Source organism: Myotis nattereri (genome assembly GCF_964212035.1).
Source record: "Myotis nattereri genome assembly, chromosome: 1".
Taxonomy (NCBI): domain Eukaryota; kingdom Metazoa; phylum Chordata; class Mammalia; order Chiroptera; family Vespertilionidae; genus Myotis; species Myotis nattereri.
The window spans coordinates 30,511,173-30,537,609 of record NC_138075.1 but is presented as its reverse complement, the minus strand read 5'-3'; the positions used below and the strand labels follow the sequence as shown (position 1 = coordinate 30,537,609).

Sequence of the window (26,437 nt, the reverse complement as noted above, 5' to 3'; positions counted from 1 at the left end):
TTTAAAGTAAAACATTTCAGCATTATGATGGTACCTTTAGTGAATTAGTAATCATTTAGGTTTAAGAGATGCTGCTTCCCTTAATGTGCCATCTTAGTTAGAGTCAGATTGATTTAAATTTACTTCCCAATGTTGATTTACAAATATAGGATAGTGAGAGCCAATATAGCTTTTAGTTCTGTTGAGATAGGGTCATTCTTGGGAATTAACAGTATCAGAAGAAATGCCTCAGAGATTATTTAAAAAAATATACAAAACTGAAGAAAAGGAAACTGAAGAGAAGAACCCTGTATTATCTTAAGTCCTCATTTTTTAATTCATATATACTATGGTGATAGCTTTGTTGCAGAATTATAACTGTAAAAATGTTACGTAATACTTAGCTTGCTCATGATTGGGCCACCTTGTAGCACTAAATACAAAAGGTATTGTATTTATCCACTGTGAAATAATGTTTCTTAATATTATGAGGATAAATGAAATATGTTTGAATTAGCTTTGAGCATACAGTATGTCATTAGTTTCATAGTATTTTTGTGAAGGAAGGATAGGTGAGCAGGTGGCAAAGATTGTGGAGGGAGGTTATTTTTGTCACAATATTTAGTTTACAAGTTAAAGCAAAATCACACAATTGAATTAATAACAAAGCCTGAATTAGAGAAAACTGCCTCTCAAGCCTCTCCTTGCAAAGTTCTTTAACTAGAGCATGTTGTTCCAAGTAATTTTGACAAATTTGCCTCATATTTTTAAAACTTTAACAGTCATCACCATTGCAAGGAGCAAGAATGTATGTGCCTTTTTAGGAGTCTGACTTTAAGAAGACCCTATATCCAAAAATCCCATGTTATAAATATGATTTATAGAGTTCATAGTTTTACTTTGCTCTTCACAATTATTCTTTACAATATGGACTTCCATTGACTAATGAAAATAGTACTTTTTTTCTTAGCATTTTATAAACACAATAAATTATGTATTTTAAGGTTTAGCATAAATGCAGTTTTATTCGTAACTCTTTCCAGTCCACCTGAAAGTGATTTTTTTCCCAATGGAAGTCCATACTGTTCCTTAATTTCTTGTTTATCACAGTCTTAGAACATTCAAATAGTCTATTATTGCAGTTATTGATACATATGATTTCTTATTCTATTGGATTATCATCTCCCACGTTTTATTGTATATATTAAGTGTTTAATAAATATTTAGTAAGCAAAAGTTTACCTTAGTCAGTGAGTGAAACTCAAGGCAGAAGAAGAGAAAAATGAGTGAGATTCTCTTCCAATGGACTAAGGGGGAGGAGGAAGGGGATTACATTTTCAATCTGTATTTTCCCAATCTTTTACTCCCAAATAAGAATTACTTCCTAGTGAGCCTCCTTTTAAAAGGACTGTATTGTAATCTATGCACATAGTAATTGTGTGTGTGTGTGTGCGTGTGTCAGAGAGAAAGGGGGGAGGGAGGGAGGGGGAGAGAGAGAGAGAGAGAGAGAGAGAGAGAGAGAGAGAGAGAGAGAGAAAAGGAGGAAGGAGTGCCATAAAAGGTGAGGGAGGGGAAAGATCAAAATAATCAGAATATAGAACAAAACAATATGCCTGCATTCTTGCATAACTGGTAGAGAAATATAAAAGGGAGTGTGCATTAGGCACACTAGAAACAAAAGCAGATTTTATAAAAAATAGCTACCCTATTAAAGCATGATTAAAACTTCTTGTAGTATTGAGGCCCTTCTGTATATTGTTTTTTTTTTCCTTTTTATTGACTTATTGGGGTGACATTGGTTAATAAAATTATATAGGTTTCAGGTGTATGATTCTATAATATGCTATCTGTATATTGTATTGTGTGTTCACCACCTCAGGTCAAATCACTCCTTCTATATATTCTTGCTTCTGAATGAGACATGCTTTCAAGTTTTTGGCAGACATCAACCAGGGTCAATGGTAATTGACAAAAACTAGCCCCTTCCCTCTGGTACCCATCACACTGTTGTTTGTGTCCATGAGTTTCAGTTTTATATACCACATAGATTGTCAAATTTAAAAAGTGACAGCAGTCAACACAACAAAAGCCAGATGGTATGGAATGAATCAAAATTATACTTTTTTTTTTTTCAGATCTGCCAAAAAATATATATTTTTTTGGTGTACTGCAGAATTTTAGTAATTAGTTTATGTGTGCCATGAGATGAAAAAGGTTAAAAATCGCTGGTATAGGTTCTGCTTTGATAGAAAAAGGCTAGCCTGCATGGCACATTGGAATGTGGAAAACAACCTCTTCTGAAAGTAACTGTTGCATATCCCCTTCTCAGCTTTTCCTTCAGAAACATTTTACAGCCTCGCTGTCCTAGCCTTTGTTTCTAGGGATCTCTTCTTGACAAAACAGGTAATATCCTTAGAAAACAGTGGTAGATTTGTGATTTGTTGACTGCTTTATTCAAGGCTCATCTAAATTGAGAACTAGTAGTTCCTTTGCTTCTTGCTTTGTGGAAGAGAAGATTCTGTTCCTGAACGCATCCATTCTTTCTCCTCCCTTTCAGACAAAACAGCTTCAAAAACTTCTCAGGCTAAGGGGTCCTTGTCAAAACAAACTTTTATTTGAAGAACTAAGATGCTTAGGGATGTTTAGCAGCAGCTTATATGAATTATAGCAGAATTGATATATTAGAATGGAAAAAAGAAATTCTCAAATTAGCTAAGCCCATTTTACCCACTGTTAGATAGTATTAAGTGTACATTATCCAGATAAAGCTGGATTCTTTGCTTTATAAAATATACTGGATCAGTCCTGGCTTATATGATTTATGCACTTTCTATTCATCTCAGAGCAAATATAAAAACAGCTAAATGAATCTCCTAATTAAAAAGTGGCTTACCACATTCTCAAGACAGTTAATATAGAACATGTTCTGCATTTTATTGTTAAAATTACTAGTAACTGTCAAAATTGGTGTGTTTTTTTAAGTTCCATCACTGATATTTTATAATTGTTGAACTCAGATATCATTTTACTCAGTGGCTTTACTTCCATAATGATTTTGTTCATGACATCTAGAACTCTGGAAATAGGTGGAATTAGTAGGTATATTATAATTTTTCCTTTAAAATGACTTCAGTTTCATCAGGGAATATAAGCTCAGAATGCTGAATTGCAGCTGAAATAAATATCTCAGTGTACACAGCTTTGAGTTCAGAGATGTTCTGCATGATAGAGAAGTGAAAATAGTATTCTTTTAAATGTTACTGCTTAATTTTATGTTTGTTTTGTGGTTCCCAAGTAACTGGTTTTTTTTCACTGCCATCTCCCTAAGTGTGCACATAAAATATTCAGTAGATTTTTGAAATTTGATCTTTAAAGCGCGATTCTTTGCCTTATAAAATATACCGGATCAGTCCTGGCTTATATGAGTTATGTACTTGTCATCTATGAAGAGAAGTTGCTCTGTACAGCTTATCTTCACCTTTATTTCTCTTCCTCCCTGATAGAATCCCAAGGACTGCAGCAAAGCCAAGAAGCTAGTGTGTAATATCAACAAAGGCTGTGGCTACGGCTGTCAACTCCATCATGTGGTCTACTGCTTCATGATTGCATATGGCACCCAGCGAACACTGATCTTGGAGTCTCAGAATTGGCGTTATGCTACTGGTGGGTGGGAAACTGTGTTTAGACCTGTAAGTGAGACCTGCACAGACCGATATGGCATCTCCACAGGACACTGGTCAGGTAAGAAGCCTGTGTACAGCATGTCAGATTCTCTGGGTTGAACTGCCACATAACCAGATCATCAGATTTCTTTGTACAACTTTATGGTTCATAGTCCTCTTTTTCTGTGAATCCATGAATGCTGTGCATTATCCAGATAAAATCTAAAACAATATTTTATTTAAAAAGTGTTTCATGATCTATTTCATTTTTCATGTTTATTTTCATCTGGATTTAGCAAAATCACTAAGCTTATTCAAGTAATGCAATTTACTCTTAAGATGATGATGATGGTGATGGTGATATACCTTTCACTTTTTAGGGTGATTCCACACTATTGACTTCAGTTAATTCTCATAATTATCTTGTAAGTAACATTGACCTGAGGTTTTAAAACTTCAGCATGCCTGAGACTCACCTGGAAGGCTTGTTAAAACAGTAGGACTGGGTGGGGCCTGAGAATTTGCATTTCTGACAGTTGCCAGACCCAGGGACCAAACTTTGTGAGGCACCTTTATCTCTGTTTTACAGTTAAGGACAGTGAGGCCTAATTTGATTATGCAATTTTACATTTTATTCAGGAAAAATTTGATAACAAATAGTGTGATTAAGGTACTATACTAGGCATTATAAGTGATATAAAGATCAATAAGAAATTTCTCTCCTAAGTTCTAGAGCAGTGATGACGAACCTATGACAAGCGTGTCAGAGGTGATACGCGAACTCGTTTTTTTTGGTTGATTTTTCTTTGTTAATTGGCATTTAAATATATAAAATAAATATAAAAAATACAAGTCTTTGTTTTACTATGGTTTCAAATATCAAAAAATTTCTATATGTGACATGGCACCAGAGTTAAGTTAGGGTTTTTCAAAATGCTGACATGCCGAGCTCAAAAGATTCGCCATCACTGTTCTAGAGGGAATAGAATATATAGTTTCTTATTGCAAGTCTATTTCTGCAATGATGATCTTTAAACAAGGTCTAAAATTGGGGTACCTTTGCTAAAAATACTGGCTTTAACCCTGACCGGTTTGGCTCAGTGGATAGAGCATCGGCTTGCGGATTGAAGGGTCCCAGGTTCGATTCCAGTCAAGGGCATGTACCTTGGTTGCGGGCACATCCCCAGTAGCGGGTGTGCAGGAGGCAGCTGATCGATGTTTCTCTCTCATCAATGTTTCTAGCTCCCTATCCTTCTCCCTTCCTCTCTGTAAACAATCCATAAAACATATTTTTAAAAAAATAAAAATTAAAAAAAATACTGACTTTATCATTATGTAATTTTGAGCAAGTTACTTAACCTAGACCTTAGTTTCCTCATCATTAAAATGAAAAGTAATAATTTACTTACCTCTTTGAGTTGTTGTAGGAGTAAATGAAATAATACATGTGATGGACTTAACACAGCACCTGATATATGAGCTCTATTAATTGTTAGCTATCATTAATAGCCTTTATTCATTGAACAAATACACATTGAGTGTGTACAGTGTGGAAAATACTGAACTAAGTTATTAGATGAAATGCTAAGCAAAACAATAGACTGTCTCTACACTCACATTTTGTGGGAAGTCAAACTTTTCAAAAGGCTGAGACATTTCAGTTAATATAATTTCTCATGGAGCTGACCACTTTTTCCACAAGTTAAAACACTAGATGTGGAATAGGGAGCCATGTCATTGGCAAAGTGATAACTTTAGTTCCTTTGTTTCTTTTTGCCTCCTTTGGAAAATATCAGATAATACCTGATGCTTCACAGAAGTGGTCAGAAAAGCTAATTGGATAATTTCTATAAAGTGCTTTAAAAGGTTCTATATGGATTTAAAGTATTACCTTGATGTGAGTTTTGTCTTCATTAAGATGATTTAAGAGCCTTATTCTATATATCAAAAAGTGAAAAGTTGGCCTCACTAGACTTATGAAATTTAGTGTATAGCTAGGCCTTGCCTGTATGCTACAGCTAGTTATTTGGTGTGTTTGATTTTTAATCCCTATATATTTTGTACGTCAGGATATGAAGGTTAAAATGACTTGAATTTGAAACATTCAGAATTTCTTAATCTTAAAATTAAATAGGTTCTAGAAATCATTCTTTATGTGGAATCTAAGGCCTAATAGATAATAAGTTACTTATATAACTTATAAATAACAGAACTCTGGTTAGTACTCTTGCTTGTACCTACCTCCAGTCTAAGTCCTTCCCAGTATACACATGCCAGGCACCTTACCTAACAGAATAATGATCAGAAACATAGAAACTCCTAAATGTTTGGGAACTAAATAAAATGACTAATTTTAATATCCCTACCCTCTTATTTCCTCTATCCTGTAACTTTTTCCAAACTTTCCATATAATTTCCAGTACTGAAAAGTTTTCAGTGGTGTTTTACTCTGTCATTTGCAGTTCCTGATTAAAGAAGTTATTTTATCATGGTAGCACAGAATTATAATTTTAATTAAATAGATCTTTCCTTTATCACTACAGGTATTGTATAAAATAATATATTTTTCTTCATGCCAGTCAATTAAACTGCCTTTTGGACACATTTAATTAATTAAACTAGTGAGTATTTTCAATATGCTTGCAGAACTTATCATAACTAAAATAATTTAGATGATAATCTTGAATCTAAAAGAAAAAAGATTTATGTTTGAGCATAGCAAAGTATGGTTCCCATCCACTTCTGTTTCTGTTTATATATTAGTACATTATCTATGTATGCACCTTTTGGAAAAACTAGCCCATTTCTAGATTTAGAGAAACAGAATGAAATTTAATAAGGTCTTTGACATTAATTCTTTAGTTAGCCATACATCAGTTGTATCTGTTATTGTTCTGACTTGTACAAAGAATCTTGGGATATTTCCTTTGGCACAACTGTCACGAAATTATTATTGTTCGTACGTACTTGACATGATTTGCCTGCAGGTGGAATTTAGTGTCCAATTCCTGTTCAAATCTGTCACCAGTACAGGAATTAGTATGCAATCTAATTATTTCAGTAGCTAAATCATACCTTGTAGGTGGAGTTCTATTTTTCTTCTTCATTATTTTATATTTGTATATGAAACCGTATCCTATATAGTAATTTGGTCAAGTGAAGCAAAATATTAAAAATTATGCTTCCCATTAAAATTATCATATTTCCATCATCTATTGATGTTTATTCTAACATTGCTGATAAAATAATCAATTTAATTTCTTATATCACAAAATGTTTCCTAAACCTAAACTAACTATATATAACAGGTGTGATTCTTCCTAATAGATTACTTATGATAATTCAGAATGAGAATCTTGGTATTTAATGGTTTGAAATATCTTTCAACAGTTATCAATTTGTTTAAAGTACATTGACTGTTGTAGGCTATGTATGAGGACCAGCTTCTGAAATGCTTTTATAGTTGATATAAACACTCTTGAATAGATGACTTGGCAATAGAGAACCTCAACCATTTAAACTTAATTTTCTGCTGTTGCTTTGCTTTCTTTTTTAATTCTAAAAATAGAACATTTATTTAGATTAGCAATTAAACCACTTTGGCTATTTTGTATTTCCTCCTCATCTTTTCCCCACTGTCTTAATAAATATGTAATAAATTGAACTGAATTACTTAGTTTGATAGATCTAATTGAAAAACATTCTTTTAAGTGAAAATAATGACTAGTAAGAAACAGTGTTTGTAGATGTGATAAAATCTAATGCCTTCAAGTGTCTGATTTAAGTACCTGTTTAGGTAGATTGCCATTTGCTATAGTATTTAGTTATCTAAACTGGACGGTTACTTTTTTTCCATACCTCATTTAAAAAAAACTCTTGCTCAAAGTGTTTTATTTGGAATCTTTATATGGAGGAAGCCTTAAAATAAGAATAATTTTAGAAAAGAATGTGTTATGTGCCAGACACCATGCTGGGCTACATGAAGGAGGCAGGCAGCTGAATGAACAATTAACATATATTGAGATATGGGTAAATTGATAGTACTCTATCAGTAAATTTAGTTAAATCCATCCCCTCACATTGTTACACATATTTTTCTTACAATGAGAATTTTTAAAATTTGCTCTTAGCAACTTTAAATTTATAATGCAGTATTGTTAATTATAGTCACCATGCTGTATATTACATCCCCAGAACTTGTCTTTTAATTTGAAGTTTGTACCTTTAAACCACCTTTCCCCTTTTCTTGAATCCCTGCACCTCCCTGCCTCTGGCAACCACCAAACTATACTCTGTGTCTGTGAAATTATTATTACTTTTTAGCTTCCACATATAAGTGAAATCATATAGTCTTTCTGTTCTGACTTATTTTACTTAGAATAATGCCCTCCAGGTCTGTCTATGTTGTCACAAATGGCAGGATTTTCTTTCTTTTTCATGGCTGAGTAATATTGCAAGATAGATGTATGGATGGGTGGATAGATAGATAGATAGATAGATAGATAGATAGACAGACAGATAGATAATGTGGCTTAGAATCTATAGCATAATATGCTAGTTAGGATAGGCTATGGATATGCTTCTCTGTAGTATTTTTACAGTAATATTTTCAGTCTTTGGTGATGAATTAATAGAAACTTGAAATAAGTGCATGTAATATTTTAGATTCCTTATGCTGATGAAACATCTTGATTTCTCTGTTTATGTAATGTGAGAGAAGGGGAAAGTACACTGGACTTTCCATATTTAATCTTAGTTCTATTGTTTTTAGCTTTCAAAACTTCAGTAATTATAGTTGTTGAACCCCAGTTTAGCTCTGAAAAACAAAACAAAACTCATGATACTGAATGCCTACCTCCCTATCCACATTTATAGGGCTCTGATCACAAGGGGAATATGATTAACAGGTATAAAAGGTATTAAGATGATTTTTCACATACAGTTTATGTTCTTTATCTGTGTTCAGTAAAACACTTTAAGAAGCACTGTTCTATTGAATTTTTAGCTGTTTATTTTATGTTGAGGGAGCCTCCAGATGGCAACAGGACCTAGATCGTCTGGGTTATTTACACAATGCCAACCACTTGACCACAGCATAATAAATGCAATAAAAGAATCACATAAAATCCACCTTTCCTGTATTCCAGTCTAAATCTCAAACAATTACTCTGTAAGCTATGTCAGGCACTTTTACTAAGTTGTAGATTTTTGCCTGCCCTGTGTAGCTCAGTGGTTGAGTGTCAACCCATGAACCAGGAGGTCACATTTCGATTCCCCATCAGGGCACATGCCCACTTTTGAGCTCAATCTCCCAATAGGGGGCATGTAGAAGGAAGCCAATTGATGATTCTCATCATTGATATTTCTATCTATCTCTCCCTCTCCCTTCCTCTCTCTGATTTCAATAAAAACATTTGTTAAAAATTGTAGGTTTTAAAAAAAACTCTTAAGATTGAGTATTTTTAGCAATATATTCTGCCCTTTTTGCACAAAGTTCTGGTAGAACCAGTTTAGAGATAAAAAAGAGGTATGATTTAGGAAATAGGAATATATAATTAGCATCAAAGTCATTATGGAGTAGAAACTATTTCATTTGAAAAGTTTTCTAAATCCTTTCAGAACCTGTTTAAGGTTGCTATCATCTATATATATAAAAGCCAAAAAAAAAAAAAAAAGCCTAAGTAACTGTTTGACCCATCACTATGATATGCACTGACCACCAGGGGGCAGATGCTCAACGCAGGAGCTGCCTCCTGGTGATCAGTGCACTCCCATAGCCAACCTCCTGCGGCCGGCCAATGTCTTAAGGTCCTTCCCCAGACCCCGGCTGGCCGGCCCTGATCAGGACTGGGCGAGATGGCCCCAATCGCCCCAATCGCTGGCCAGGCCAAGGAGTTCCACCCGTGCACGAATTCATGCACCGGGCCTCTAGTGTAATATAATTCAGGTGCTCTTATTTCCTGTGGGATGTCTGGGCCACAGGCTTTAATACGTGCCTCAGAAATTATCAGTGTTTTTGTAAATACTGATATACCTTTTATGTTACAAGTGGGTTTCTTAAAGATTTGCTACACATTGAGTTATTAAATATCAAGTCATGTTTTAAACATTCTAGTGATGCTATATAAATGATTCCCAAAGGAAATTCTTTCATAAAGGATATTTTTGCTAATATAGGATAGTAGTCTCCTGATTCATCACTAGTTTCCTCCTTCCCTTCTTTAAATGTTTTAGATTTTTCTGTTTTCCTGAGACACACCTATGTAAGTCTTTGAAGCTCAGTCACATTTGACTTTTGATTCAAAGTATATAAAAATAAGAATGCAATCATTCAATAGCATTTTGATAAGTCTTATTTATTTACAACACATAGATCACATTCAAGAATGTTTAGAATGATTCTACAAATAAGATAATTGTTGAAAAGCTAAAGAAAGTTACAAATGCTTCCTAGCCTTTTGGTTAATTTTATATGCCAGAGGTCTGGATATGCTATAAATCTTGAATTTTCTTACCTCTCTTCCTCGTCTATGTATAAATTATAGGCTAATTTCTTGGAATAGGAAATAGTAATAGTCCATGAACTTTAGTAGAATTATACATATCCTTTTATTCCCTCCAAAAGAATATTGCTCAATAAGAAAACTCAATAGAGGTTCATACATTAGCTGAAAGTATAATATACATTTTATATATGTGTAACTTATTTAAATAATAGACTTTCCTTCTCACACATTTTCCTTGCCTTTAGCAGAAGATCAGAAGCAGATTACAGAATTGTGAACATCCCTAGGTGTTACTCTAGGAATCAGGATTATTTCTCCTGTTTTGCTTCCCAGAATTCAAGGAATAAAAATATTCCTGGCAATACTGAAAAGGATTAGAGTTGAGTCTCCCACCTTTTCTTAAAGAGTTCCTTCTTTTTTATTCAATTAAAGTTTAATCTAATACAATATAAAAAGCCTTTAAGTAATGCAGGCTGTATTCCCTGGAAGCAAGAAATTATAAATGTAATACTATAAGTCAAGTTGATTTTTCCAAAAGATAAAATATTTTAATTAAGGTTATTATAATTCTTGTTCAAAAGTCTGATGTCCAACCTTATTTGTTAAAAGTACAACTATAGGGGACTCAATGGGGGGGAAAGAGGGTTACCTATAATATTTTTCAACAATAAATATAAATTTATTTTTTAAAGTATAACTGTGCCCTGTCCAGGTGACTCAGTTGATTGGAGCCTTGGAGAGCCATCCCATACACCAAAAGGTTGCGGGTTCCATCCCCAATTTGATTGGGGTGAATATGGGAGGGAACCAATTGACATTTTTCTCTTTTCTCTCTCTCTCTCATCAATAAAAACATATCCTCAGGTGAGTATTTTTTAAAAAGTACAACTGTTAAACAAATAATATATATTTAAATTTATAATGTGTTTTATTATTAAGTTCCTAAAAAAGTAGACCACCCACATAAACAGGGAAGTGCACTAGTCATCAAGTAAAATGTGAGTGTTTCTAGATGCTATGGGCAATATAAAGATAAATAAGACCCAGTCCCTGTCTTTCAGCAACTTTCATTGAAAGTATGTTAAGACCCATAGATCTGTAAATGTAACAAAGATGGACTATGTTAAGTGTCATAAGAGAAATATAGAGTCTTTGGGTCATCAGAGGATAGAGAAACTGTTTCTGGAAATAAAGGCATTATTGGGAGCCTAGGCTGGGCCTTTAAAGAATGAGGAAAGTCACAGTGTACAAGGACACAGGTCAATGTCATTGCTTTGGAATCAGAAGTTAATAGCCATGTGACCTTAACCTGTGTCCCATAACCTTTCTTATTACATGTTCTATGTACCTTACAGAGTTTTATGAGGATTCAAAGGGATAATACATTTGACAGTGCTTTATATATTATAAATCACCCTGTATGTTATTACCACTTTAGTTTTATGGGAACAGAGCAAAATAACAAAAGCATAATTGGGTCATGGGATTTCAGCCAGGCTTCTTTTGAGAAACTTTACAACCAACATTAATGAAACTTGGAAGTACCTGATGGCTTTTTTTGTGAAATCCATTCAGAATTATAAAATGAAAAGAGGTAAATTATGATAGAGGAACAAGCTGAAGATAACATTCCCCTTGCTCTCCTCTCACGGAGAGACAGCTTTAGCTCCCCAGCTTTCTCAGCCCACAGGAGGGTCATTCCCCTTCTCTTGCGTGTTATTTAGATTGCTCAGGAAAATCCCAGTGTCTCTGATAAGGCACCAGAAATATGCTTCTGTCAAGGGCACTTGTCCATTTCCCTAGTTTGGGGGACTGGATTCCTTCTTAACTTGAGCCATCACTGATCCTGTGAGAGAAACCTCCTGACAAGCAGTTAGTCTTCAGTTAGTTCTTTAGCTCTCCAAGGTGATAGGATATGATTTTGGGAGGGAGGGAAGGAGAGAAGGAAGGACTTGGAAGAAAACATGCTGTCTTGGAGCTTTTAATATGTATGTACTAATAAAAGAAACAAGAATAAATTCCCGTGAAGGTTCTACTCCATGGGAACTGTGTCAAAATTAATGCTTATGAATCTGAATATATTCAAGATGTTAATCTCCAAGTAACTTGCCTAAAAGAGGAGAATGGACTTCAGTGAAGACATTTTTTCAAAATGCTGATAATAGCATATGAGCAAATCTTAAGGACCTGAATATTAGAAATATATAAAAGTGCAGAAGGCCTTGGACCATCCCTCTGGTACCTATTGACTGGATGGAACTGCATGTATCAGGCCAAAAGACATTGTACTTAGGTAAGCGACCCAAAATATAGTGTTAGAGCACTGTAGCTTGCTCCTCTCCTTTCTAGTTTTTGGCTAAGCATTAAATTTGAAACTATTTTATTCTGGGAGAATATAGTATGTCTAGGTCAGTGATGGCGAACCTATGATACTCATTTTTTGGTTGATTTTTCTTTGTTATAAATGGCATTTAAATATATAAAATAAATATCAAAAATATAAGTCTTTGTTTTACTATGGTTGCAAATATAAAAAAATTTCTATATTTGACACGGCACCAGAGTTAAGTTAGGGTTTTTCAAAATGCTGACACGCTGAGCTCAAAAGGTTCGCCATCACTGGACTAGGTTGTGCCTAGGAATAAACGAGCCTAGAACATGGGATTTTACGGCATGATGGGAAGAGCAGATAAAAGAGTAAATCTTTTTCTGTATTTTCCCTTTTCTGTGATCACTGCCCATCTTGCTGTGTCCACTGAAATTGGACAATAGGATAGGAATTGGGGGGTAGGCTGGGTTAGTAGCTGCTTTTGCTGCTACCTCTGGCCAATCTTGATTATATAGTTCAGAATATCCAATAATAGGATTGGCAAAAGTATACATTGTACTCAGTGTCTCCTTTTTCTAGATTATGTCCCATAGCAACCATGGGGCCACCACTTTTGAGATTTTAGAATGTATAGGGCAATCCATCTGCATCCTTTGGAAATGTCTAGTCATTAGTACCTGGATTGAGTTCAGAGGGTTAGATAGCCTTTTAAGAATATGGTGTCAGCTTATTAAATATGTTAATATTTAGTCATCCTGTATGTTAATAAGTAGCTATTTCGTTCATTCACCTATTATATTTTTTTAAAAAAAATTGATTTCAGAGGGAAAGAGATAGAAACATCTATGATGAGAGAGAATCATTGATTGGCTGCCTCCTTCACCTCTACTGGGGATTGAGCCTGCATCCTTGGCATGTGCCCTGACCAGGAATCGAACCGTGACTTCCTGGTTCATAGGACAATGCTCAACCTTTAAGCCATACTGGCCAGGCTCACCTATTGTATTTTATTGTATATTTGTGGCATGATTTATATATTCCTTCATTGATGGGCATTTAAATTATTTCAAGTTCTTACCGTTATAAACAGTGATGAAATTGATATTTTTGTGCATATCTTTCTGCGCATGTGTTGTTTCTCTAAGGCAGTGCTTATGAAACTTTTTCACATCATACCATATAATAAAAGGTTATTTTACTGCCCATAATTACCTGGGAGTGGTAATGTAAAGCCACAAAGATCTCTCCAGCAGTGTGTTTCAAGTAAAATCTGAGGCTCTCATAAAGAGGCTGCCAAACTGTGGTCCTCAGTGAAACTCAGCCTGCCAACTATTTTTATACTAAATGCAGTTTTTTAAAAACTATATTTTATTGATTTTTTACACAGAGGAAGGGAGAGGGATAGAAAGCTAGAAACATCGATGAGAGAGAAACATCGATCAGCTGCCTCCTGCACCCGCCCCACTGGGGATGTGCCTGCAACCAAGGTACATGCCCTTGACTGGAATCGAACCTGGAACCCTTCAGTCCGCAGGCCAACGCTCTATCCATTGAGCCAAACCGGCCAGGGCACTAAATGCAGTTTTGTTAGACCACAGCCATGTCCCTTTGTTAGCTTATTGTCTATGCTGCTTTCATACAACAATGGCAGAGTTGAATAGTTGCAACATAGACCATATAGCCCTCAAAACCTAAAATATTTGCTATATGGCTTTTTACAAAACAAGTTTGCTGACTCCTACTCTAAAATAATAATTACTGAACAAATACATAGTTTCAACCATTGTAAATTTGTGAATAGTATTCTTTAAAATTTGCTTGCCTCAAATTAATAAGCTCCTAATCTAAACAGGAAATTAACACCATCATTTAAAAATTCTCCCTTATAAGACAAAATGTGGTTAGTGATGTTATAAAGATTTAAACAAGAGCCCCAAGGGATTGGGAGGTACAGTCAATACAGCCAGAAAAATTAGAAGAAAGGCACTTGAACCTGTCTTGAAAAAGTTGTAAAATGACCAGAAATCTTAGGTATAGAATTCTGCACACTCAGAGTACTTGGCGGATGATAATAAAAATGCTTATGTGCCTGTCGTATCTTATGTAAAATAGTGCCCAAGTGTCACAACTCCTAGGCATTGTTTTTCTTTCTGCCTCTGATTTCCTAAATTATGTGGGAGAAAGTATTAAACCATCTGCTTCTCAGTTATCCCTTAGTAGAATGTGACTAAAAAAAAAACCAGTCTGATAGGCTTGCATTTCTCAAGGGACTCCAAAACAGATCTGATAGAGGGTGCTTAGGTACAAGTATTTTTTTAGCTGTAAAAGTATGAATATGATAGTGCTTTTATATTCATTCTTAGTTATCATTGAATAGATTTATGATAGGTTTCTTATTCATAGGAATTTAACATGTAGTTTTATAACATATTAGTAATGATTTGGGGAAGACAGTAAATAAATACAACCATGCTTTTGAAGAATAGCTGCAAAAGGTAGTCAAGTTAATAAAGAATTGCTTGTTAGGAAATTTTTTAATTGAATTGAGGAAATGACGTAGGATTGACATGGTTATTGTTACTCAACCCTTTATTGTAAAGAGTGGTAAGTATATAAACAATGAATGTTACCCTGAAAGATGTGTTCTTTTTAAATTAAGTACAGAGAAAAGTTTTAAATTACATCAGGAAATGCATTTTCTGCTAAGATAATTTAGAAAGTGACAGTTAAATAATTAATTAAAAGATTCGATATGAAAGAACTTTTCTCCAAAAAAAGCAAAAGGGGATAAGTTATACCATGTCAGTTGAACAATATTCTGAACACCAAAAATAAAAGCAGGGAAGCATAAAGATTCCAGAATTTTGTAATTTTTTTGCAGGTCAGCATCCATTGTGTGAGTAATAAATGTTATGTTTATATTCATGACAGCTTTAAAAATCTGATAATAGCTTTTAGATACTTTTTAAAATGTCATCCTATATAATAAAAGCCTAATATGCTAAGTATCCGACCGTTCGTTCGGCTGGTCACTATGACACTCACTGACCACCAGGGGGTAGATGCTCCAACCAGTACGTTAGCTTGCTGCTGGGGTCCAGCCAATCGGGACTGGGCAAGACGGGCCGGACACACCCTAGAGCCCTCCTGTGATCCATCCCTGGCCCTGATAGTGCACTGGTGGGGTCCCTCAGCCTGGCCTGCACCCTCTCACAACCAGGGACCCCTCGGAGGATGTCTGAGAGCCAGTTTTGGCCCCATCCCCGCAGGCTAGGCCAAGGGACCCCACTGGTCCACGAATCCGTGCACCAGGCCTCTAGTTAATTATAATATGTAATTATTGAACTAATTAATGTATATAAGAACAAATAAGAAAACAAAGAGCAAATCTGTTCTGTGTTCTGCTGTGGATATGTAATTTAAATTATGCCTCTTATGATTAAATGAAATCTCTTTTTTGACATTTTTCTTAACCTGAAAAGAAATATACATTACTGACATATAGTGATTTTAATTTAAGTGATTTTATATGAAATGGCTATGTTTTTTATAAAAATGTATATTTAATGGCATGTTCAGTTGTTTAACAAAAAAACTAATAATATACGTTTTTCGGTAATATGCTCTTAGCTATTTATTTATGCATGCTCCTCTCTATTATAGTAATGGAACTAGCTATGTAATTGAGTAAAAATGGAGTGGCCACAGAGGCATAAGAAATCACTTCTGTGTGTTTGCCACACCATTTTTTAAAAAATGGTTCTATTGATTTCACTGACAGGAAAGAAGAGGGAGAGAGAGATAGAAACATCAATGATGAGAGAGAATCACTGATTGGCTGCCTCCTGCACACCCCCTACTGGGGATCAAGCCTGTAACCGGGCATGTGCCCTGACCGGAATTGAACTGTGACCTCCTGGTTCATTAGTCAACAGTCAACCACTGCGCCACACCGGCCGGGTGACACAGCATTTCTTAAAGACCATCTTGCAGTTCTGTCTCGCGAAAATGAATTGCCTGGGTCTTTAGAGCATGCTGAGCAGATTAAAGAAAAGGGCAGGGAGAGAATCATTTGGAGAAAGTCTGAATGCAGTCTTTGCATTGTGGCTAAAATAATAGTCTGAACACGATATCTAGCCATGTCATTCTTTAAAAATAAAAGAGAAAGAAATCATTTTACAGCTCTGTTTTGATGAAATTATCTATTGTCAAGGACAAACTAGCATTTTAAAGCTGTTGCTTTTTTTAAGTAAAATATAGCATGTTGTTATCCAGTTTTATGTTTAAATTAACACAATACTATTTTGTATCGGGTACCGCAGGTAAGAGATACTAACAGAAAAGGACTGTTCAGTTTGTGGATTTTTTTTTAAAGGGGCAATTGCTCCTTCCTCTGTCTTTTTTCCACTCTATATTTAGGTTAGTGACCACCAGAAATAAGGAAGGAAATGCTCAGACTCTTTTATTTCTTTACTTGTCATTTTACAATCTCTTTTGTGATTGGAATGTGGGACAACACATTTTACACTGCCACTCAATATCCCAATTCAGTCAGAGATTTGGACACATTTTTCCTTAGCAGCACTAATGGAAGAATTCACTTTCTCCCAGTGGCCATCCCATAGGACAGTAAAAATGATACTGTTCTCTCTCTCCAAAATTAATTAAAAGAGATTCTCCAAAATTAATTAAAAGAGATGTAATTGTAGATAATTTCTTCATTGACCCAGGTTATCAATAGGATGTGCAGAGGCTACAGTCCATGAATAAAACACACCTCAAGAAATAGTGTTTTGTTGCATGATGGTGAATAGCTATAAACCACCAGCAAGCTTGCCCTTTTTGACAGCTGGCTTTATTTAGCATTTTAAAAATTGCATGCTATTTGCCTCTGGTGCCTGGCATTCTTCAATTAAAATTGTGAATGTTTCCTTATCATCTCCTAACAGAAATCTCACTTATGCTCTGAATCTAGCCTGAGACACCTGTTCTTGGGGCCATTTTTTTAAAGTTCAATATGAAGTATATCTCTGTGCCGTGTCATGCTGGAATGAGAGAAAGCACATATTATATTGAAACCTGATCCCTACTTAGATGGGCTTTAGTGAAAGTTTGAAGCCTATTAAGGATATGAGATGTTATTACATGAAAGCCATTTCAATAAATATTGTATTAATATTGTTAATTTTGCCAAAACTGGTTTGGCTCAGTGGATAGAGCGTCGGCCTGTGGACTGAAAGGTCCCAGGTTCGATTCCGGTCAAGGGCATGTACCTGGGTTGCGGGCACATCCCCGGTGGGGGATGTGCAGGAGGCAGCTGATCGATGTTTCTCTCTCATCGATGTTTCTAACTCTCTATCTCTCTCCTTTCCTCTCTGTAAAGAATCAATAAAATATATTTTAAAAAATATATTGTTAATTTTAAGAGTTTTTATTTTGTTAACAATTTGGAGATAATAAATAGGGAAAGAGGCTTGATATATCACTTCGATTTCTTTGAAGCCTTAAAATTCCACCAATTAGCAAAGAGTAAGAAACTGTTATGAGGGCAAATTTAATGCATCTGTTTGCCATAGAAGAAAGAGGATTTTGTAAAGGCTACACTTCCATTTATATCGAATTAAGGCAGTGGTTCTCAGTCTTCCTATTGCCTGGACCCTTTAATACAGTTCTTCATGTTGTGGTGACCCCCAATTTCATTGTTACAAATTGAACATAATTAAAGCATAGTGATTAATCACAAAAACAATATGTAATTATATATGTGTTTTCCAATGGTCTTAGGTGACCCCTGTGAAAGGGTCGTTCGACCCCCAAAGGGGTTGCGACCCACAGGTTGAGAACCGCTGTCCTAAGGATTTTGCCAAATGCATAATTTCAAGTGTCCACCATTACATAATCATACAGAATAGTTTCACAGCACTAAAAATCTCCTGTGTTTACCCCTATTAACCTCTCCTGCTCCCCCCTACCTGTAGCAATCACTAATCTTTTTTTTTGTCTCTATAATTTTGCATTTTCCAGAATATCATATAGTTCAAATCATACATCATGAAATCTTTTTTGACTGACTGCTCTTTTAAAAAAAGTTCCTCTTTGTCTTTCTCTGGTTTGACAGCTTATTTTCTTTTATTGCGGAATATTATTTAGTTGTATGGATGTGTCACAGTTTGTGTATCCATTTACCTATTGAGGGACATCTTGGTTGCTTCCAGTTTTTAGCAATTATGAATAAAATCTGGTATAAACATTGATGTTTTTGCATGGGCATATGTTTTCAACTCATTTAGGTTAATCCTTAAGAGGTGATTGCTGGGTTGTATGGTAAGACTGTGTTTAGCTGTGTAAGAAACTGCCAAACTGTCTTCCAAAGGGGCTGTCCTAGTCTGCTTGGGCTGCCATACACTGGGTGCCTTAACAGACATTATTTTTCAGTTCTGGAGGCAACAAGTTCAAAATGAGAGTGCCAACAGGTTCGGTTCTTGGTGAGTGCCCTTCCTGGCTTGCAGGATGCCTCTTGCTGTACCCTCACTTAATAGAGTGAGGAAACTCTGAAATCTCTTCCTCTTCTTATAAGGGCACTGTGCCCATCATAGAGGCCACACCTAATTACCTTCCAAAGGCCCCTCCTCCCAGTGTCATCACTTGGGGGATTAGAGCTCCACATAAAAATTTTGGGAGGACACAAATATTCAGTTCATAACAATAGCTATACCATTTTGCATTTGCATCAGCAATGAATGAAAGTTCCTGTTGCTCCATATCCTTCCCAGCATTCCGTGTTGCCACTCACTATTTTGGAATTTAGCCATTCTAATAGGCATGTAGTGGTATTCTGTTTTAATTTGCAATGTGCTAATGATTTATAATATTAATCATCATATGCTTATTCACTATCTGTATGAATTGGCGAGTTGTCTGTTCATATTTTGCCTATGTTATAATAGGGTTCTTTGTTTTCTTATTGTTGAGTTTTAAGAGATCTTTTTATATTTGAATATAAATCCTTTAGCACAGTGGTTCTCAACCTTCTGGCCCTTTAGTCTGGCGCCTTAGACCTGACACATAACCTTCTGGCCCTTTAAATACAGTTCCTCATGTTGTGACCCAACCATAAAATTATTTTCATTGCTACTTCATAACTGTAATGTTGCTACTGTTATGAATTGTAATGTAAATATCTGATATGCAGGATGGTCGTAGGCGACCCCTGTGAAAGGGTCATTTGACCGCCAAAGGGGTCACGACCCACAGGTTGAGAACCGCTGCTTTAGCAGATATTTTGATACTGATTCTTTCCTTGGTCATGTTTAGCCTAGTATTAAGTACATCAAAGGCATTCTTCATTTGTTACAGTGTTTCATATTTCTAGCATTTAGTTTTGATTCTTTAGTAGAGTTTCCATTTCTGCCTTACTCATCTTTTGTTGCATATTTTCCACTTATCTTATTAACCGTAGTTATTTTCAATTCCCAGACTGATATTTCCAAAATCTCTGCTATATTTGAGACTGGATCTAATGGTTGCTTTGTTCCTTCAGTCTATTTTTTTTTTTTTTTGTCATTTAGCATATCTTGTAATTTTTTGGTTGAAAGCTGAGCTTGCTGTATCTGCTAAGAAGAAACTGAAGCACATAGGCCTTTATTGTCAGGTTTATGTTTTTCTGGCTAGGAGGTAGGCTGTGTTAACTGTTAGCTATAACCATGGTGTCAGATGCTAAGTTTTCTTCTAGTATCTTTTTTATTGCACTGTTGTTTTTAGATTTTCTTGAAGACTCCTTAAATAGGCAGTTCTTTTAGCTGTAATCCTTTGTTACTACTCAGTAGCCCTATATTGATATGGTGATATAGTATGGGGGAAGGGAAATATTCCATAGTCCTATGATTAGGGGTCTGCCTTATAGAAAATCTGAGGTTGGTATATGCCTTCTCCCAGATTGGTTAGGATTTGGTAAAACCTCTTCAGCACGTTAGGCTCTGGTAAAATAGTTTTCCTTGAAGGCAGGTCTTACGGAGAACAGAGAGCTCTGTTGCAAATATACTGAGCTAATATGTGAAAATTATCTGCAAATGAAAAAGTACAATATGTTTTATTATAATTATAGTAATGATCACAAACAGCAATAAAAAGGGATATGAAAATATTAGTTTTAAATAACATTTTTGTATTTTATGTCATATGAATATCCTAAGTGATATTCTTATAAATTATTTTCATTATTTATTTCAAGTTAATATACTACAATGTGAAACAAATAAAATTCTGAAAGAAAGGATAAACTTTGTTCATTCTAGCAATAAAACAAGCCTAGCATAATTTTCAGTTTCACTGAAGGACATCATGTAAAAGGACTGAAGGACATCATGTAAAAGGACTGAAGGAACATCATGTAAAAATTAACTATAAATTCTGATATTTAATAACTAAAGTATATTCTAGAGTGTTTGTAACTCTCAAAGATAATTCTTTAGGCTTGGAAACCTAGATTCAGCTCCCTGGAAAATTGTAAAATGAAACCATAACAAAAAAACAAAAGCAAGAATATTATTTTCTTTCTGAGTAATATGCTAGTCAGATATTGCCTTTATTTAAGAACGTTTCCAGTTTCTTAGGTAACACATACCTGGAAAATGATACATTATTACTTGCTAAGCTGTATTTATATAATACCTTTATTCATATTTTGTATCTTAAAGCAGTAAAACTGATGATAGTCTCAAATCTCAAAATTCACCCTTAACATTGTGGTTGTAATGCTGAGTGGTGGGTTCATCTACTGACTGAGTGATTATTTCCTACAGGAGATGGTGGCATCCATGCTAATTATAATACTTGATATATTAAATTCATCCACTTAGTTAAACACTTACTTTGTGCTTTTTATGTTCCTGGGATACTTATAGTTGCTGAGGCAACAAGATGAATAGTTTAAGGTTTATATTCTCATTTCAGACTTGAGTAGGAGACAGATATAAACAAAAACATAATTATTGTAATACAGCTTGGTAAATGCAGTGATAGTACATGCATGGATGGTTCTTAAAATTACGCTATTTTTTGAGAGTTGAAATCCTAAAATTTTAAATCTCTGAAAGCCAAAGTTTTGTTATATCCTAGTTATTAACTTCCCACAACATCTAGTACCATCCATTTGGGGAATAGAGCCCTTGCTGTCTTCTGTATATCATGTAACTTCTCTCTCTCTCTCTCTCTCTCTCTCTCTCTCTCTCTCTCTCTCTCTCTCTCTCCACACACACACACACACACACACCTACCTTATCCTCTTATCTCCATACTGCAAGGAAAAGACACAATAGTTTGTTGGTACACAAAGAAAAAGCATTCTTTAGAGCCAAAATGTAGCACCATCTTTTTGTGTACTGAAGCCTAAAAAGGGCATTTTGGGTCATATCACTGATTCATTCAGTTCAATACCTGATTTAACAGTAGTTCTTAGTGACATTTTATGAGAGTTATAGTTGCCATTCTTGTGTCAAAGTCTAAACATTCATGTTTTCCCCCAAACATATCATTTCTGGCTTTTATCTTTGCTTAAAATAATGAATTATTTGAGCATCCTACTTATAGGCTAAAATTAGACTTTCTTTTTTTCTTAAACTACTTCTTTCAAGCACCAATGAAAGGCCCCTAATTCTAAGATTTAGTGAACACATTGTTGGACACCATGTCTAAATCTTTCATGATTTGACAGGTTTTTAACATATCCCCTTTTGGCTCTCATCTTTTTAGATAGAAGAGAATTGTCTTATTGTCATTTGGAAGATCTCCTTCTTCCTAATAATATGTCTCTTTATATGTAATATTATGTCTCTTTATTCTTGAGCTGAACTTGACAAATTTATTCATATACTAGAGGCCCAGTGCACAAATTTGTGAACCTTGAAAGAAACTGTGGGCCACAAGGCTGCGGTGGGCACAGGGACGGGTCTCGGCCCATCCTCTGCACCCCCGCCAGGCCCCTCCCACCATGGCCCCTGATCCCCTGTCTTCTGGCAGCATCGCTCCCACTGCCCCCACTCCCATGCGCTGATGGCGCCGGCACTGCTCGCATCCACTGAGGGCACAGAGCAATTGGGGCCTGCGCCAGCAGCGGGTGCAAGCGGGGCCGGCGCCATCAGCAGTGCAAGTGGTAGCTGCTGCTCCCGTTGCCCCTCAGGAGCAGGGGGAGGTGGAGAAGCCCTCAGGAGCCATTGGGGCCAGCAGCCGCTGCTCGCATCTGCTGACACAGCCAAGCGATCAGGGCTGGCTCCAGGTACCGGCAACAGGTGCAAGCAGTGGCTCTGGCACCTGCAGTGGGTACGAGCAGGGCTGGTGCTGGCAGCAAGTGCGAGCACTCGGCGAGACCGTGGCATGGGGGAGCAAAGAATTTTCAGTAACCACCAGAGGCTCGCCCTGATAACAGCAACCGGCACCCCACCTTGGTCTGGCGCCCCTGCTCCCCTGCTCCACCATCCCACTGTGGCTGATGCCTGCCATGTTCTGCGCTCTGCCACCTGCTGCCGATGCCCACCATGTTCCGCACACATTCCCTGGTGGTCAGTGCACGTCATAACAACTGGTTGTTTGGTTGTTCTGCCGTTCAGTCTATTTGCATATTAGGGTTATATAGATAGATAGATAAACACAATTGTGATCATCCCCATTCATGTATGTGCAATTTAATCTATTGAATTAATTTAATTACTTTGTATCACCTCTAAAAGTCCTTTCTCTGATATTTATTTATTTATTTTTAATGGAATTTATTGAGGTGACATTGGTTAATAAAATTATATAGATTTCAGGTATACAGTTCTATAATACATCATCTGTATATTGTATTGTGTATTCACCACCCCAGTTCAAATCTCCTTTTATTACCATTTATCCCCCCATTCCCTCTTCTACCTCCTTCCATCCTCCCTTCCCCTCTAGTAGTCACCATACTGTTGTCTGTACTATGAGGTTTTTGTTTTTTGCTTATTCCCTTCACCTTTTTCACCCAGCTCAGCCAGCCCCTTCCTCTCTGATAGTTGTATGACAGTTTGTTCTCTGCATCTATGAGTCTGTTTCTATTTTGTTTACTAGTTTTTAGATTTCACATAAGAGTGAAATCATATGGTACTTGTCTTTCTCTGACTGGCTTATTTTACTAACATTTTTAATATTTTTAAAGTTCCACTGACATGAGTAAAGCTAATGATTATAATAAACAAGGCTGAAATTTGTTTCTAAAAATATAAAATATTTGTATTTATTGTGTGATCCATTTTAGATGCCATCACTTATTATATCCTGAATTTGTGATCATATCATCCATCAGGAGTACTTTAATTTTTAAAAATATGTTTTTATTGATTTTGGAGAGAGGGAGAGAGAAATAGTAATATCAATGATGAGAGAGAATCATTGATCGACTGCCTTGTGCATGCCTCACCCCTGACTGGGGATCAAGTCCACAACCCAGGCATGTGCCCTGACCGGGAATCGAGCCATGACCTCCTGGTTCATAGGCTGATGTTCAGCCACTGAGTCACACTGGCCTGGCAGGAGTCTTTTAATTTTTAAAGTCTTTATGAAGAAATTGAAATTTATATTTTCTTATTCCTAAGTATACCACTGAACAAATTAAAGGAGGAAATAATTTTTAAGGATAGAAGTATTTTAGATTGCAAAGTATTTTTGCTTTAATGTTTAATAGTTGAAAATAAGTATGTAAATAGATGATAGGGAAAGTGGTTTATTATAAGTTTAATAAACCTCTTTATGATAACTTTGCTTCCAGATCCTTTGTTCTGAAGTAGGCTGTTTCTTCTTCATGAAAAGCTTATTATAAATTATTAGGAAATAAGCCTGTCATAGGTTGGTTTCAATTCACATTCTCAAGTTCTGAAGATATTATTAACTCTTAACCATGAGCTTTAAGTTGACTAAAAAGCACCCTAATTGCTTCATACAAATAATTTAAATTTGAGATAAGCTGCTTTAGCTTTTCTTTTTGTTTCTTCTGGGATCCCAGTACGAACCTAAAATGACAGCAAATAAAATGGTTTTGTTAAGCCACTATTCACAGCTAACTAATTGGTTATATGGGCACGTATGATCAAAATTTGAAGTTTATGCCCTTTACTTAATATTAAATTCCTAGATCTAGTACATACTGTAGAGTGGTCTGGATTTTGGCTTCTTCTGAAACTTTAAGGTAATAGAGTAAGGATGGAGTAATACTTCAAACTCTGGAATCAGAATGTCTGGGTTCAACTCCTGTTTCTGACTGTTAGCTGGGAGACCTTGAAAAGATTACTTAACTTCATCTTGAAATAGTGATAAGAGAATACTCACCTCATCACGACTTTGTGGGTTCATTAGAATAATATATAGAAATTGTTTAATATAGTACCTGGCATGTAGTGTTCAGTAAACGTTAGTTCTTAAAGTTGCTGATCGGGAGGTGGGACTAGGACAGGGTGGATGCAGGAACTATTTTAGAGGTGGCATATAGCATGGGTCATGGAGAAGGAGTAAAATACATGGAAGGAACAGACTCTGGACCTTCATCCCTACCCAGGATTTTATGATTTGGGGTGAAAATAGAATTACCGTAAAATGATGGCTTCTGATTTGGAGATCTACCAGGTAAGACTCCGTGGCCTGTTGATAGATAAACATCTAAAAAGATGTTGTATATGATGAGGAATAGTAGATAACCTTCTTGGCAAGGTAGTGACAGCAAATTTTGGTCAAGGTTCTAAAGAAGGTTGGGGTGATACTTTCTCTGTTTTAAGCATAAACTTAAAATGTCATGGGAACCATTGTGTAAAGTATCAAATCTGTACAAAGTCTTAAATTTTTAAGCAATAACAAGCAAAAGACTACGTCTCCTCATCTCACACATCTCCTTACCATTTGCTACATTTATCTTCCCCCTTCACCTTCCTCTCCTTCCCATGCTCTGTTAGGAAGGTTTCATGTCTTTTGCCTCAAAGTTCTTTTTCTTCATTTATGGATATCCCCTGCTCTTCCCACAGTTAAACCAAAAAGGGTAAAGTAGAGCCACTTTTTGAGTAATGCCTTTACAGTATTTATTTATCTTAGCTATGCCACCAGAGGTTATAGATTGTCAAGTATTAGCTCTGTTTCTAGTTAGGTAACACAACCCAGAAGAGGAGGGTCAGGTGACTTTTACCAGTGGCAGCAGCGGTGACAGTAGGAGCTGTAGTGTGGCACATAAAGCCATCCCCTACTGCTCATCTTCTTTCTTCCATGGTGGAGGAGGAGGCAGCTGGGAAAAAAGATGTATTCTGCAGTTTGAGGTGGCAGGAAGAGTTAAAGATGGGAATGGTGGCAGGTGACCCTTGGAGCTGCTAATACTTTGTGGATTGGTCTTGCATGAAGTATGAGGAAGATTGCTGCTCCAGTCCCTGCTTTAGTAGGCTGAGATGTTTATCAGCATTTTGCGTAGTGCTGTACAAGGTGCTGCACTTGATTAATTGTCTTTTCTCCTCAAATCCCACAAGTCTTAACTGTTTTGTTATTATTTCCTTTTTCCAATATGACTCTGTATTTTTATTTTTCTCTCTCATGGTATAGCCAGAATTTCTAGTGATGATTCTTATATCTTAAGATACTAGAATGGACCTTTATGCTATCATCAGGAAACCCAAATTAGGCCTTCCCGATTTACCATAATTGGATGGGAACTTACCAGAGAAATTACAAGTACTATAAACCCAACACGAAATGTTGTATTCCAACTCTCCAGCTATGTGCTAATCACAGTGGCAGCTGTAAAATTCCCCAAAGCAATAGGGAACACAGCATTTGCCAAGTGACTGCTCTGTCCTGTGAGATCCTGATGGCACACCTGATCACCAGTCACGTCTTTCAGGGATTCTCAAGGAATTAAAAGGCCATTATTGCCGTGAGGTCCTCCCTGCTGGCTATTTCTGTCAAGGAGATAT

The 26,437-nt window shown here is 36.0% G+C and overlaps 1 protein-coding gene across 1 annotated transcript in view; it reads left to right on the top strand.

The window, feature by feature from the left end:
- The window catches only part of FUT8 (fucosyltransferase 8), a 230,396-nt gene that overhangs the window by 180,053 nt on the left and 23,906 nt on the right, over positions 1-26,437 (top strand). The window contains exon 8 of the mRNA XM_081088268.1: positions 3,483-3,720. Coding sequence (XP_080944394.1) covers positions 3,483-3,720 — 238 coding nt within the window. The remainder of the gene's footprint in view (positions 1-3,482; positions 3,721-26,437) is intronic.